Here is a 16322-nt window from a genome sequence, read left to right as displayed (position 1 = left end):
CCTTACTATTCACAATAGGTCTCGACTCCCCTTTCCTTTTCTCCCAAACAAATTTTGATCATATAATCTTTCTATTTTACACTGTAGTCTTTTAGTTACTATTCTCATGAAACTTTTAGTGTAATTGGTGTTGAATTTTTTATTTTATCTTTATCTCCTTTAATATAAACTTTGTCACACCTGTGCAAATTTCTTTATACTTAATTATTCTTTCTAACCCACTCATTCATTACTTCTATAAACACCATTTTTGCCAGTCATACATTACTTTATACACACTATATTCAATTCCATCCAAACCTGTACCCGAATTAACAATATTTTTCAAGACCTGATTCAACTAATCTGTTTCTCTAAATATTCATTCTCTTCCTTATTTAAATTTTCACCATTACAAATTTATGTTAACTTTTTTACTAAATAAATCTAATACATATTCTTTAATTATTTCATATATTTCTCCTTGTTTTCCCATCTTTATTTTTTAATTCTCTTATCTTTCCTTCTTTTACTATCTTACATAAGTATAGTGCTGGTACTTCTTTTTTCCCTGTAAACAATATTTTTGTTTATGTAAAAATTTATTAACCTTATCTTGATTTCTTCTATATATTTTTTTCTTTTTCATAAAATGATTTTTTATTTCTCTATCAAGTCATTACATATTTTTTGTATTCCATTTTTTTCTTTTTTCCTTTTCTATACATTCTAAAAATACTTTTTTCTGTTTCTTTTGCACTGAATCCACTATATTGTCTACTTTTCATAAAAATCTCCACACTGTTATGTTGCTGCCATAATTCTGCAATTTCTTTTTTTCTCTCCTTAATCCAACTCTTTTTCATGTACTCTTTTTATGGCTTTTCCTATTTTAATACATTCCTCATTTTCATGAATTCTTATCCAAATCGCCACACAACCAGAAAACCTGTTGTATTTAATTCCTTTTTTGTAAATTTTAGAACTTCTGCTATAAAAAAATAATCAATTTCTGTCTTAATTTCATTTATTTTGTAAGTCTAGTATTTATTTTCCCATATATTTAATTGTCCATTTTTCATAATTTCAGTAACCATTTTAACATCACAACTATTCTTTCTGTTTCTCAAATTACAATAAAAATTACCTGTCATTATTATATCCATGTTTACACAGGCATAATTAGGTATACCTTTAAACATTATTTCTCTTTTTTGTCACATATGCATATAAAGCTATTAGTCTAGATACATATTTTCCATCTTATATCTGCTACTGTTATTTGGCCCAGTTCTATCATTGTAATATCGGGTATTTTTATATTTTCTTGGCATGGTATGCATATATCTTAACATGCTTCTTAGCCTATATTCCAAATAACAGTACCATTCCAAAGCGTTTGTTTGCACTCTTTCTTCTTCTGTTAGCATTCTAATGTCTTCCAACACTATTACTTGAACATTTACTGCAGCACATAATTGTAAACTACTAATTCTTCTCTTAATATTCTTCATACTGTTCACATTCAGAGCTAACATTTTCAGCTTTATAGAACAGTTGGTACTTTTCAGTTAATAGGGCAGCAGGCATGGTGCGAAATATAGATGGAGAAGTAACGCAAATGTTATCCTAATTACATGCTGACATTGTGAAAACATGTTCCTATTTTTCCAAAGGCTTTCTCCCAAAGTTCACTTCACATTTTCAAGAGATGTTCCAACTTTTCAAAGGTTTTTTACCAGTTGTCTGTGTGTGATTAGGTTGACAGATATGCCTGACAGCATTCCAAATGTTAACACACTGACCCTTAAAAATCAGCAGCTGGTCGGAAAGAGCACTACTTCCTCAGTTTTTCAGAAAATAACATCTGATGTACACCGTATTTAGGAAGCAACACAGAATCTTTGTAAAACTGTCTGTGTAACCGGCAGTGACTTGGGCCAAAAGGCGTAACAGTCCGAGAACAAAGCCGAAATTAAAACCAGAGTACAACAGCAACATAGGCAGCACTGAGTTTGCAGGAAAATGAGTACTAATGTGACAACAAAGCCAAAATGAAAACCACAGCAAAACAATGCAAACTCAGTACTGACATGTGACAAAATCAGTAGCACTCTGAGACAGAAGACAAAAGTAAAACCAGAAAAAAATGAACAGCTCTGACTTCAGGTAAGACACACATTTTGGATGCTACTCCCGTAACAGTTTTGTCCCCATGTTCATTTACTGTTTTGAGCAGATGTTCCTATTTGTCAAGCTCCTTTGTCCCCATTGTCAATGCGTGCCATGGCTCTCAATCGCCCCGAATTAACCAGGAACGCCCGATTTTAAGCTGAAATCAGCTTATCTTCCAGAGTGCCTGACTGGGTGAAAGTACTCCCAGATTTGTGGTAAAGCAAGCTCTGTTCTAGCTATAGAAATTTCAGCCAATCAAAGCGCTGCTTTACTGCCTTGTTTTGCATGTAGTGGCTGCGGTGGACTTGGTGTGCTTCAAGTTCTCAATAAGGTCTGCTTAGTCCACATATCAAGGAAGCAGGAGCTGCAGGAATGGTGGTGTTACTATTCAGTCGAACTGGGAGGTCAAGAGAAGACGTTCGCAATGTTTGTTTGCCAAGGGAGAGGCGAGAGATGGGAGATGGGAGAGATTAAGGGCAGCCGTGAATCCATCCAAGCTTGAGAAAGAGACTGAGTTCAGCCCCAGCTCGATGGAGACAGAGCAAATTATTCCCAAGAGGTCTGTGGTCTGAGTTGCTGGTTCGGTTCTGCTGAACTAAGATTTATCTTTTTTTCCCCAGGTAAGTCTAGTGTGCACTGTTTTCCAATAGACTCTAAAATGACAGCACAGAACAAGACATAATAGCTGATAATAGTGAAAGAAGCATGTTCAGAATTTTGCAGAATGTAAAGATTTTTGCTTTATACTTTTGGTCTTTTCTTCATAAAATGTGTGCTTTTCAGACAAATCAATGAACAGACATTAAGATTCAGACTTTATAGCCTTCAGAAAAATCTATGCTAACACAAAGCCTTACATTCTATCAACTTTCTTTGTATAAGAGCAGTGATGTAAAATCTGACCCTTATTTTTGGTCTTTGTTCAGAACTTCTTCTGCTAAAAGACTGAGAGGCACTGAGGCAGGTGTGGACGAAACAAAGTGAAGTATTTCTAAGAACAGCATCTGAACTCTTCCAAAAAAGTAAATGTAACGTAATTTACCATAAATTAGTAAATATATATAACCAGCACATCCTACCTCCCCAGAAAGAAATGCATTGTGAGCTTGTGAAAACCTGCCACTGTTTAACTTTTATCGTTGTACAGCACAGAAACTGAAACAGGTTCATCTTAAATTGCTGTCAGCAACCACACCTCTTAACTGCACAGATTTGTGCAGAATGTCCAGATTTTTCCCTCATATTTTTGTTTAATTTTTCATAAAATTGTGGGGTTTTGGCAGATCAGTCTTTAATGATTTGCCACTAAAGTCAGAAAATAATGACAGATATTTGACATTCAGACGTCATACCTTTCAGAAAATGCATGCCAATGCAAAATCTATTTTTCTATCAACCTTTGAAGTTTGTAACAGCAATATTTAAAAAGTGTTCCCATTTTTGGGCCTTTGTCCTACATCTGTTCCTTTGTGCAGATTTCTTGCTCTAAAAGGTTAAGAGGTACGACTACTGCTCCTGGTGTCTATAAAAAATAGTGACAAGGCAAACGGCAGAGAAGAGATATGAATGTATGTGTTTGTGCGTGTCAGGCTTCATACCTTTCAGAAACGTTATGTTACTGCAAAACATGTTATTCTAGAAACTTTCATAGCTTGTATGAGCAATACTGGAACGTAATGTGCTGGGCAGGGGTATCAGGGCTAGGGCATGTCTCTCAATTGTACAGATTTTCGCAGCATGTCTTGATTTCTTTTTTTCTCATGTTTAGTCTGTTTTTATAAAACACTGGCTTTCTGATGGATTGATGGCAAATAATGTTTGAAGTTAGACAATGACAGACATTTGCGTTTCAGGCTTCATACCTTTTAAGTTTGTATGAGCAATATGAAGGCAATGTACTGGGCAGGGGCATGTCTCTCAACTGTACAGATTTTCGCAGCATGTCTTAGATTTTTTTTCTCACATTTAGTCAGTTTTTCATAAAACTGTAGCTTTCTGATGGATTGATTGCAAATTAATGTTTGAAGTTAGTCAATAACAGACATTTGCATTTCAGGCTTCATACCTTTCAGAAAAGTTATGCTACTGCAAAACATGTTATTCTAGCAACTTTCTAAGTTTGTATGAGCAATACTGGAAATTAATGTGCTGGGGCAGGGGCATGAGGGCTGGGGCATATCTGTCAAGTGTACAGCATTTTGTGTTTAAGAAGCAAGGCATGCTCTGGACAAAGATCTAGTACTCTTTTGAATGGGGTAGAATTCTATGAAACTTGGATTACATTACCAAAGTGATTTCAGAACATGAATTTTACTGCACAACCTGATTTGCAATAATGCTTATTCACATTTTATGACTATGTACGGTGCTCACTATTACTCAGTCTTACTGAGTTGCACACATTTAAAGTGGTTTCTGGCTTGCATTCTCACTTTTTATCTGAATCATAAGTTTTCTTCAGAAGCAAAGTCATGGCAGAATCCTACAACAGCATGGTACAAGCCACAATGGAAGGGAGTGCAACGCAACCGTTCTTACACTGTTATAGTGCAACAACTCAGAAGGGTAAGATTTTTTTTGGCTACTGTTTGCCATCATACAAGTGACGTTTTACTATAAAAGAAGAAGCGAATGACCACCTTCCAAAGTAGCTGGAAGATCAGCTTTGACTGGGTGATGGAAAGCGGTCCAGGCTATACATTTTGCAAGGTATGTGCTACTAATATTAATGTAGGACATGGAGGAAGGAATGATCTGCAATGGCATATGGACATTGAGAAGCATAAGATGAGCAACAAGCATTCGACTGGGAGGAAGGTGACAGAAATGTTTGCCACTCAGCAAACCAATTCTAAAGTCTTAGAGGCTGAAGTAGCCTTTATGACCCTACTTGCGGAGCACAATTTGCCCTTTACGACTGGGGATAATTCCTGAAGTATATGAAGAGGTACTGCATGGATCCAGAGGTGGTACAAAAAAATGACCTGTGGACCAACAAAGGCTGCTTGCATTACAAGAGATGCAATGGGGCCAAAGTATCAGCAGGATGTTGCACAAGTTTGTTAGAAAGTGCCATACTGTTTTTGTACCTCGACCAGAGTACAGCTATGGGGGATGACAAGTTGTTTGTCATTTTACTTGGCTTTTTTGACAATGGCATTGGTAAAAATGTTGTTAGATTCCTTGACATGCCTGCTTGTATCAGTGGAACTGGCCAAACCATTTATGACTGTGTAATGGAGACTCTGAGCAAGTTTGACATTCGTGTGAACAACATGGTGGTTTTTTCATCAGACAATGCTGCCTCCATGACTGGTAAGCAGAATTTTGTGCTATCCAGATTAAAAGAGGTTAATACACACATCTTCAACATGGGCTGCTTGTGTCACACTGCAGATTTATGTATTAAATCTGGTGTAAAAACAATGGCTGTACCTGTAGAGGAGCTGATAGCTGACATTTATTGCCACTTTTCAAGCAGTTCACAGTACCAGTAAAAGCTTAAGGTGTTTGCAAGGTTTGTGGATATTGAACCTCTTAAAATTATCAGGTATGCCCTCACTCGATGGCTACGTTTGTCAAAAGTCATCAAAAGAATGCTTGCCTTGTGGCCTGCCCTGAGATCCTACTTCTTGTCCTATGAACCACGGTCTGTTAAAGTGGATTTCATAGCTAAAAGACTGCAGAGCCATGACATCAAGCTGGCATTCCTATTCCTGCAGTATGACACTGAACCACTGCATAACTTCAATGTGCAAATGAAAAGCAAAGAAAGCAAATTGCTCACCTTGCATAATGACATCCAGAAACTACTGCAGGCATATGCTAGTAGGTTACTTGAAACCACCAACTGCAAGGCAGTTTTTGGACAATATAAGTAGTACTGATGCAATTCTTGAAGTGCAGGACAACATCTTACAAGACAGTGAAATTCATATTGGTCCTGATACCAAAACATATTTGGGCAACAATATGGATGACATCAGGGGTACTACAGTGGAGCAGAAACTTTTCAAGAGAGCCAAGCAATTTTACTCTGCAGTCCTACTTAAGATGAAAAAGCATTTTCCTTTAAAAGATCCCCCGCTGCACAACATGGCCAGTTTATTGGCTCCAGCTATGAAACCGCAGCAGTCTTCAACTGTTATTGCAGATACTGGCAGTCGTCTTGATTTCTGCAGTTCAAAAGTGAAGCGCTGCAGACTGATTGATGACTTTTCAGTATATCAGATGACTGAGTGGTCTTACGAATCTGAAACATGTAATTTTCATAAGTACAGGTCTAAGTTGCTTTGTAGCCCTGCAGTACAAGACCTCCCAACATTTCGAAAGCTAATGCGAAGTGAAGCAGAACGGGCATTTAGCATGGTTCATAAAGTTAAAACAGAGCTAAGACAGTCACTTGACCCCAAAACATTAAATTCTTTATTAGCAATAAAGATGAATGAGGACAATGACTGTTACTGTGTGAACCATCCAAAGGACATACTGGAAGTAGCAAGAAAAGCAACAGCCGCTTACAGCAAAGAACATTCTACCACGGCATCAGCTGCAGAGACTACCTCTGCCTGCCAAGATGCTGAAGTTGAATCAGTACTCTGAATGTATTTGCCTTATTCCATGTATTGCTTCTGTTCTATATTGCATGTGTGTTTGACAAATGTTTAAGTGCCTGTCTGGGGTGAGCTGAGGATGTATTACTTTAATTTTGATTAGTTGTCTGACAGATGTGAATAATCCTCTATTTTGAGCATGTCTATGTATATAATTCTCTAAAAAAAAAATGCTTAGAATGATGCTGTGTCTAGGTAACTGAATGTGTGGGCGTGTCCACTGATGCACCTATTTAAAAATGCATATCTTATATTAATTAGTTGTCCCTGAATGTTCCTGATTTTAAGGTCCTTTGTCCCAGATACTCTGATCTGGAGATTGAGAGGTATGATGTGTGCACCTTGACAGATAGAAGTCAGAAAATCAGTAATATTGTGAGGATGAACAGAAACTTAAAAGCAGTAAAGAATGCACAGCAGTCAGTTGACATCAACTGCACATTTTGCTTGCTGCCCCGTTAACAGAAAAGTACTGAAAAGTTATTAGAATAATCTTCTTATCTCTTACCTTTCTTATTCTATTACCATTATACTTTTAAATTTTCCTTTTCTTTCCCCAACTCTTTCCTATTGAAACTGTCTTGCCTTTTACTATATATATATATCACTCTGACTCTTTTTCACTTGTTTTATCTATCGCTCTGTTTTTCTTTCTCTGTCTTCACCTTTAAATTTAAATACAATTTCTGTTTTTCTTGTTGTGTTGTGTGTTCTTGTATAGCATTCTTTTCTCTCTTTTTCTTGTGTAATTACATTTTCTTGTATTTCTACCTCACATTCTAATCATGAATGTTCTGAAGTACCAAATTTCTTACATTTTACTTCACATTTCTTTGCATTATGACCTGTCTGACCACATAAATATGACATGTTTGGTCACATTAATTAAATGATCACTTTTTCCACAAAAATAACAAGTCTTTGGTTGTCCTCTGTACCTCACAAAACATCTATTGCCATGAACATTAATAATACTAGATATGTGTATCACACTGACATTTTCCATTTTTAAAATTATTCCACATTCCAAACCCTCAATCCACAATCCTCTATCATCATAGATTTTAGTAGTACCCACCACTTCTTTACTTATTGTCAACAAATATTCTCTCAGTTCTTTTGCTCCCACTTCAATTCTAAACTGAATCAAGTTTTTGTTTGGCTGAAAAAAGGCTTGCACAACATATTCTGACCATAGAAAGTCTGCTTTCGTTTTTTTCAAAGGCGCCCAAAATGTTTTTCATAGCCTGGCCAGTTTCAAAAAACAAGTCATAAAAAGTATCTTTGTTAATTTAATGAAAGCTCTTACCTCTTCAGCTTTTACTTCCACAGGTGCAACAACACTGTCCCATTGCTCATATCTGTCCAGGCCTTTTTCTTTTTTACTGCTTACCAGAGCAACATATTTTTTCTTTACTTCCTTCATCTCTTGCTTCTCCCCTAGCTGCTTCTTCCACAGTTTGAGCATAGGATGTTTTTCTGGAAGCTTCTCTTTTTCTCCCTCTTCTATTTTTTCCATAACGTCACTCTAGGATATAGCAGTTCCACTTTCTAGCTCACTCTAGTTAACTAGCTCCTTTAGATACTCATCCCGCAAACCTCCCGACTGCAGGGTTGAAGTAACACATTTTCTGCCATTTCAAACAGGTTTTTCTGGAAATTTTCTTCTGACTCCATCTCCATCACTGCATTTAGCTCAATCTCCTTCATGATCTCCTCACCATCAGAAGACGTTTTGTCTGCTCCCACATCACCTGAAAACATCTCTGGTAGCGATCCTATGATTTTTTTCTTCATTTTCAACACACTTAACTTCTGAATTGCCTTGGCTCTCAGAAGCCACGTTTCTCCCTGTTTCTCCTGGCTACCTCTGTGCCTGAACAGGAAGTCAGGATGCATAACACCCAATCTCTTCCCGCCACTGCAAAGAGTAAGGAAGTTCTCTGGTGCCGTGGTCAAAATTTCCCCAGTAGTACAAATACTATCTCTGATCTCCCTTGAGAAGAAGCCACTTGCCTAGTAGGATCAACCTGGTCAAAAAAAGGGGGGGGGGGGGTAACAACTCTCATCTTCTATTAAACTGCCCTATTTCAGTTGTAATCAGCGAAGACACTCTTCCACGATTCAGATACTTCCAGGACAGGAGAGACTCCTTCCTCATTTCAATTAAAGGAATACCTCAAGGACCCATCTTAAAGGTTCATAAGTAGGTACTAGGCTATCGGCCCAAGGACCTAAGTAAGCCTAGCCAACAAGGTTCCCTGGCTTACGTCATACAAGAAAGTTATTTTCCTGTGCCCCTGTCAAGCAGAGCCACATAAGTGATCCCTGGGGTGTATTTCCCATTTCCCATCAACTCATCAAGATTCTTCATGAAGAGTGCTAATGAGGAACTTTGCTTGACACAGATGGGTAGTTTGTTCCAGAGTATGGGAAGTCTCTGGGACAGGAATGTTCCTCCAGCATGTCCTGTTTATTGTGGTGACAAGGTTTAGGTCTCTAGAGCATGTAGCTTGGAGGGATTGGGATTTCTTTAGGTGTAGCATGTCCAACGACATAGCTTTACATATTAGGCAGAGATCACCTCAGAGTAGGCGATATGCTATGGAGTAAAACTGAAGTTTTTTGAGACAGTCAGTGTAGGGCATCTATTTGAGGCCAGTAATCCTCTTTGTGAGGTACTTCTGTGGCCTTTCTAGCTGCTGCAGATGTGTTGTGAGGTACATTCCAAAGGGGGCGTTGTACTCTATAATGGGTTTAATGAGTGTCGAGTAGAGGGGAACAATGACCTCTTTTTTCCTGGATGAGAACCCTGTTGTGATGAGGTGTGTCACGTAGAAGGATTTCCTGACTACTGTCGCGGTGTGATTATCAAAGGAGAGACTACTGTCCACCTGGTTCCTAAGGTCTCATCACACATTCGGCATTAAGTAGACTGCCACCTATTTGGTAGTTCATGGGTACAGAATTTTTAACAAAGGGGATGACAATACACTTTTTGGCATTGAGCTTGAGGCCACGGCTCTGACACCAGGCATCTGTCTCAGTGAGGCCCTTCTGCAGGATGTCCACATCATTTGGGGAGTCAACTATGGCTCCTAGTTTGCAGTCATCTGCGAACTTCGTTATTCAAAGGCCTTCTGCGTTAGCCTGTACTTCAGAGAAGTAGATACCAAACAGGAGATATCCCAGGACTGAACCCTGTGGTACTCCACTTGTCACTGGTTTGAAGACAGATTTGGAGTCCAACTTTTACAGTGTGGGTTTTCCAGTTGGCAACCCATCTTGTGACGTAGGGATTTATACCTAGTTTAGTGAGTTTAACTATAATTCCAGAATGGGGGATGGTGTCAAAAGCCTTGGCGAGGTCAAGATAGGCTGTGTGAACCACCTTACCCTCATCTATGGCTTTGGTAACTGCCTCAAAGAAGTTGATCATGTTCAGGAGGCATGATCTGCCTTTCACAAACCTGAAATGGGTGGGGTCCAGAGTCTGGAGGTTACCAATGTCTTTGTTTATGATTCCATGATGATACATTCCATGGCCTTGCAGACCAGGCTCGTCAGGCTAATAGGGTGATAATTCCCGGGATCAGTGGTGACTCCCCCTTTGTGGAGTGGGATAACTGTTGCTGTGCACCATTCAGTGGGCACAAAGCTTGACGTGAGGCTATGACTGAATGTGGTGCTTAGGTGGGGAGCCAGCTCGTTCTTAAGTTCATGTAAAACGCAGCCTGGAATGTTGTCCAATCCCATGGATGCTGTGTCTGTGGCTTTAGAGAGTGCAGCTTTTACCTACATAGTTGTGATTACAGGGACTCTGCATTCTTCCTGCATAGATATGGGCCCCTTAGGAGGTGAGAGGGGGGTAAAGTTAGCACTGAACCTATCACCCAGGATGTTGGCAATATCAGTTGGTTCTGTAATTTTCTTGCTGTTGTGCTGTAACTCAGAGCAGATCTGGGTGTTGCCACTGAGATTCTTGACATACTTATAGAATGAATGCTCTGTGGTTGTCCTTAGAATCAGTGGCGATTTTGTTTTCGTAGCTAGCTTTGGAGGATCTTATAAGGAATCTCAGCTTCTTACTGAGGCTGATCAGGGAGCTCCTCCACTCATGGGATTTTACTCTCTTTTGCAACAGTTTCTTCCTTCTGTTGTAGAGTTTGTTTATGGCAGGGGACCACCAGATTGGATTCCTTTTTTGGAGGATAGCGTCTTGGTTCTGTTTGGGATAGCACGATCTATGTACTCGTGTAAGTGCTTACAGAGTGCATCTGTGTAGGATTCAGCAGTCATAACTGTATTGTCCATCTGCATGGGTGTCATGAAGTTCACCACTTCTGTCTTAAAAAGCATGAAGTTGGCTTTGGACAAATGTTTTACCGTGGTTTCCTTAATGGGAGGTGGGGTGGAATGTGGATATCTAGGGTGATTAGCTTATGGTTGGATCTGACCAACGAGGAGCTGACTTCAGGTGTGGAGCAGCGGTCACTCATGTCGGGGATGACTAGGTCTAGGACATTGTTGCCACTGGTGGGGGTGTGGATAAGTTGATCCAGGGCATTTGAATTTATGAATTCCAGAAAGAGTTGAGTGAAGGAGTTGGTACAGGAGTAGTTTTCCCAGTTAATGGTGGGGTAGTTGAAATCCCCCATTATTAGGGTGTTTGATTGAACCCTAATATTTTCCAGTATATCAAGAAAAGAGGAGTGGGATCCTGGGGCATGGTGGGGGATCTGTAGCAATCTACAATTTGGATTGCACTTTTGCCCAGAGTTATTTGCAGTAGGATAACCTCGGATGCATTAAGCTGAGCAACTAACCTAGAGGTGTGGATATCCTTAATGAATATGGACACACCTCTGCATTTGGTGTTCCGGTCCAGGTTAGATGGCCGAAAGGTGTGGTATGAGTCATAGCCTGGTAATGCAGAGGTGCACTCTGGAGCCTTGAACCAGGTCTCAGTCACTGCACAGATATTGATGTTCTCCATTTTAAGGAGTGCCTCAAGGGAGTGCATTTTGAGATTTAGACTTCTAGCATTGAGTAGCATTACTCTCTATTTTTTCCTTAATTATTAGTCACTTACTCATGGACCTCCCACAGCTCAGTACCATTCTATATGGAGATAATGTAGTCACCTACAGAACCAAGCCCCCTCCCTCTACCATCAAAAACTTGAAAAAGAATGCTCTCTCCCCTCTCTAACTGGCAATTTAAAAATAAACAGACAAAATATATGATCCACTGTACTAAACACAAACATTCCATCATCCTCAGTGAACAGGCCATTTAGCTTAGCAAACAACTGCCTTTAGAAACTCGCGTCAAATACCTAGGTAAGTGGTTTGACTAAAACCTAAACTTTCTTTATATTTCTACCATTGTTAAAAGTCAAGTCACTACTTTCCTGGTGTAGAAAAAACTACTTCCTCTCCCTGCTACCACAGCAGCCAAAGGCAAAAGGATTCTGATGGCACAATTAGAACATCCCAATCACAGCCAAAGTTTCCAATAAAAATAAGACCTCTCTCCAAACCACAGCTAACAATATCTGGAGATTCAGCTCCCCGATCCCTAAAAGACAACATCATAACAATATCCTTCAAAAGGCAAAACAAATTCCATTGAAACAATGGTGCACCTTACTCCTAGCCTCTCTCAGTTATAAACTCTTAAACCTACTGACTGACCTCCCTCTTTTTGCCATACTATTAAGTTCACAATCCCAAGAAGTCCCCTCTTTGTTAATCACTATAAATAATCTTCATGATACTTACAACCATTTCTAAACACAAGCCCTGTGGGAGGGGACCCTTCTAGTACATGTTCGATCACTTGATTCTGACCACACATTCTAGAACTAACTAAAACAAACATCTGATTTGTGAAGACTTGTTTAAGTGCTATACAGTAGAGAGCATAACTTAAACCAATTTCCTTCTCTCTAGACTCTAATTTTCTTCGCACCATACTATGTTATTCTACCCATGAAGCCCCTCTCAACCCCTTCTGTTAATTCCGCCCATTAATGACATCTTCCCTTCTTACTCTCCCACATGTAATTGCACATACACTGTATATAGTGAATAATTTTGTTGCATGCTGCATTTTGAACCAGTTATATAACCTGCCTTTGTTTATACACAGGACGTCCCCCCCCCCCCCCCTTTACAGTGCATGTTTAGTTTTAGTGCTGATAGCCTGCTTGTAAAACTTTCTTCATTATTCATCACTATGCATGCTTCCATTTTAAAATGTCAACTTTATCTTCTACCTATTGCATCTTTCTGGCCTGAGCCTTTTGATTCACTGACATCATTATTCTATCCCAGTTAACAAATAAAAATAACTAAATAAATACACAAACTGCTGCTAACATTATGGTAATGGAAAAAAATCACTACTTACAATTAGTGTAGATGCTCTGCCGATAAGGCTTCCCCTTGGAGAATACTAAAGCCACAACCAAATACTGGAAACTAGAAATGAAAAAGACAGTGGTATTCTCAAAATTCATTATATTGTGTGAATCTTCTATGGTGTTGTTAGATAGCAGCATCTCAGCTGATGTGTTATGATCCAGGCTGCTGTTTAGCGAATGGTGACAAACACTGAAAAAAGACAAAGAAGAAAAAAGTGAAAAGCTATGTAGACAACAATTAAAAGGACTCCAATTAAAAAAGTTAATATTTTAATACTTTATTTTAGAGAAATCTCACATAGATATTTCAAAAAAACAGGAGTTTCTTCATCTATGAGGGATGACACTTTGGTCAAGCCATGGTGTCTTCTTGCCAACCTAAGGACTACGAACATGTCTAAAATGGTCTCCAAGTCTTTCTTTCCATTCAGACCAAACTACACCTGCAAAAAAGACAGGCGAGGGGCAAGCATAGGTCTTTGAGGATGCTCATAATAACCAAAGATGTTAGAAGGATCACTGATGAAATGTATTTATACAATATGAATTGGGCAAGCCAAAGGAATATTAGGCATTCATTCCACCTTTTCAGGAGCAAAAAACAGTCTTGAGTAATATCCTTTTCTTCTTCTAACAGACAGAACTTTCTGAATTACCTTCCAGTCCAGAGGTTAAATTGTAATGAGCAGTGCATGATGTAAGTGTTTCTCTGGTGTAAAACAGATGATGTCAAAAACGTGTAACTGAGTGGGGCGTGGCCAAGGATGAACACAGGATAGCAGCAGATTTCTTCAGCTCCACCAACTTAACTGCACTGACAGGAAATAATTACTTTAAAAATCAACTAATGAAATAATTTTCTTTCTAAATACGTTTGGAATATCAGTTTCTTGAATAATATCTAAAAAAGAAAGACAATTTCAATAATTTTCCTGTCAGAAATCATCTTGGAAATTTCTCTTTCATCACCTCTGTTCAAAATGAGTTCCAGTAAGGCAAACAGTCAGGATCCCAGCATCAAGAAAGAGCTTCAGTCTCTGATATCTACTATTCAGCAACTAACAACCAAAATGGACAAACTGGATACTAAAATTGATAACTTCATAGAAAAAACTACAAAACAAATGGATTTGTTACATCAAGACTTGCAACTACAGAAGGCTGAGATTACAGGCATAGAAGAAACTGTTAATGATATGGAGAACAGAATCCAGGAAGAAGAAATTAACATTGAGTTTTTGCTGAAGCAGAACACACACCTACAATCCAAACTTGATGACCTGGAAAACAGATCTAGACGCAATAATATTAGGATTTTTGGACTGCCAGAAAATATAGAAGGTAACAACATTACTTCCTTTTTAAATACTTGGCTTCCCAAAACTTTAGACTTGTCAGAAGCATTTTCTTTTGGTATTGAAAGAGCCCATAGGTCCTTATCTAATTTTAACTCTAACAAAGTATCCTAGATCAGTTATAGTAAGATTTTTATCATCTTATGACAAGGAGATGGTATTAAAATCTGCATGGGCTAAAGCACCTATTAAAATTAATGAGGCAACTGTGTGTTTTGACAATGACTATTCTTCCTTGGTAATAACTAAAAGAAAAGTTTTTTGCCATTAATAAGAGAGCTTAAGAAAGCACAGTTCAAAACTTACCTTTTATTTCCTGCCAAACTAAAAATCTTTTTACCTGATGGCCCTAGAATTTTTGAAGACCTGGACTCTGCTTTGCTGTATATTAAAAAAAATAAGATATTAGATAAAATAGAAGATATGGAATGGGCAAGTCCTTCGTTAAAGAGGATGGCAACAGGAACTTCTTGGAAGACTTCAGAGAAGCAAAAAAGACTAAAAAACAAATGACATGTTCTATATTTTTTTTTTCATTCCTTCTCTCTCAATCTCTTCAAATACAGTTACTGCATCTCCAGAAAGCCACAAATATTTTAAAGATTTATTCAAAGTTATTTTTCTGTGTGCAAAGAACTGTTTTTGTTTCATAAATAGTCAAACTCTCTGAGGAACAAATAACATGCTATCAATCTACTTGTTTCTCTTTGTGATAAAGAGACCTAAGGTTAGTAATTTGATACATTTTCTTTCTCTTCTTGTTTTAAATAATGGCATTCTTTATAAACTATGCATTTAGTGAGGGGTGGGGAGGGCAAGGAGAGAAGTATGATGTAAAATATGGAAAAAGTGAAATAATAACTTATTAGTTCTTTAAAACTATATATGCTGTTTAAACACTGTTGCTAAATATTATATCATGACTTTATTGCTTATACATGATTACAAATAATATGTCATGATATAATTGCAAATAATTAGAACTAAAATAGTTGTAAGTAATATGTTTCATGTTTAACTTTATTAATACAAACAGCAAGTAATATTTCTTTGTAGATACTCTTTGTAGCTTTCTTTTTTTCTTTCTTCTCTCTCTTTCTTTTTTTTCTCTACTCTCTTCCTTTTCTTTTTTTTCTCTCTCTTTCTCTCTTATAAGTACAGTTATATGCTTCTGATAATACTGATATATGTATATAATAAGATTTGTATGAGAAAATGAAATGGGGCATATAAAAATAAGTTGTATAATATGTTAAATAACTGTAGGCTTGGTTTCACTGTCATAGAGACTGTAATGACTTGTAAAATACTTTGCGAAGGTTTTGCACTGTTTAGTTTCATTTGTATTACTAAATGAATGTCAGTCACTTGTATTTACTAAAATTCCGGCCAGAATGTTAAGGGAGACAATTTGGAATGTGGGTTACCTCGTGAATAGTGTCCTCGAGTTGTTTTAAAAGCTTCAACACTCAGAATACACGCAGAGAAGCTGAATGCAGTCATTTTGAACTTTGAACCTGATTTCAGACTGACACATCGCAGATACAAGAAGTACACTGTTCCAGGAAGTAGAACTGCTGTAAATGCGACTTTGTGATGAAAAGCGAACTTTATGACATCTAAATGTGAGTTATTCTTTATAACAACTTACTTATTTAAGATGTAATTTATAAAATATGAAAGTTATAATGATTTTAAATGATTCAGTATGCCATAGTAAGCAAGTGAGATATTTTAGAAGGCATAGAAGGTAAAACACATATACACATGTTT

At 37.8% G+C, this 16322-nt stretch overlaps 1 protein-coding gene across 1 annotated transcript in view; it reads right to left on the bottom strand.

The window, feature by feature from the left end:
* LOC122806703 (polyamine-transporting ATPase 13A3-like) overlaps positions 1-16322 on the bottom strand; it is a gene marked incomplete in the record, with an annotated part of 1429840 nt that overhangs the window by 158611 nt on the left and 1254907 nt on the right. Inside the window, 1 exon segment of the mRNA XM_044077342.1 lies at positions 13182-13384. Coding sequence (XP_043933277.1) covers positions 13182-13384 — 203 coding nt within the window.

This window comes from Protopterus annectens, chromosome 7.part0 (genome assembly GCF_019279795.1).
Source record: "Protopterus annectens isolate FY-2018-M chromosome 7.part0, PAN1.0, whole genome shotgun sequence".
NCBI classification, from domain to species: Eukaryota; Metazoa; Chordata; order Ceratodontiformes; family Protopteridae; genus Protopterus; species Protopterus annectens.
The sequence above is the reverse complement of the archived record's forward strand: the minus strand, read 5'-3'. Positions and strand labels throughout refer to the sequence as shown.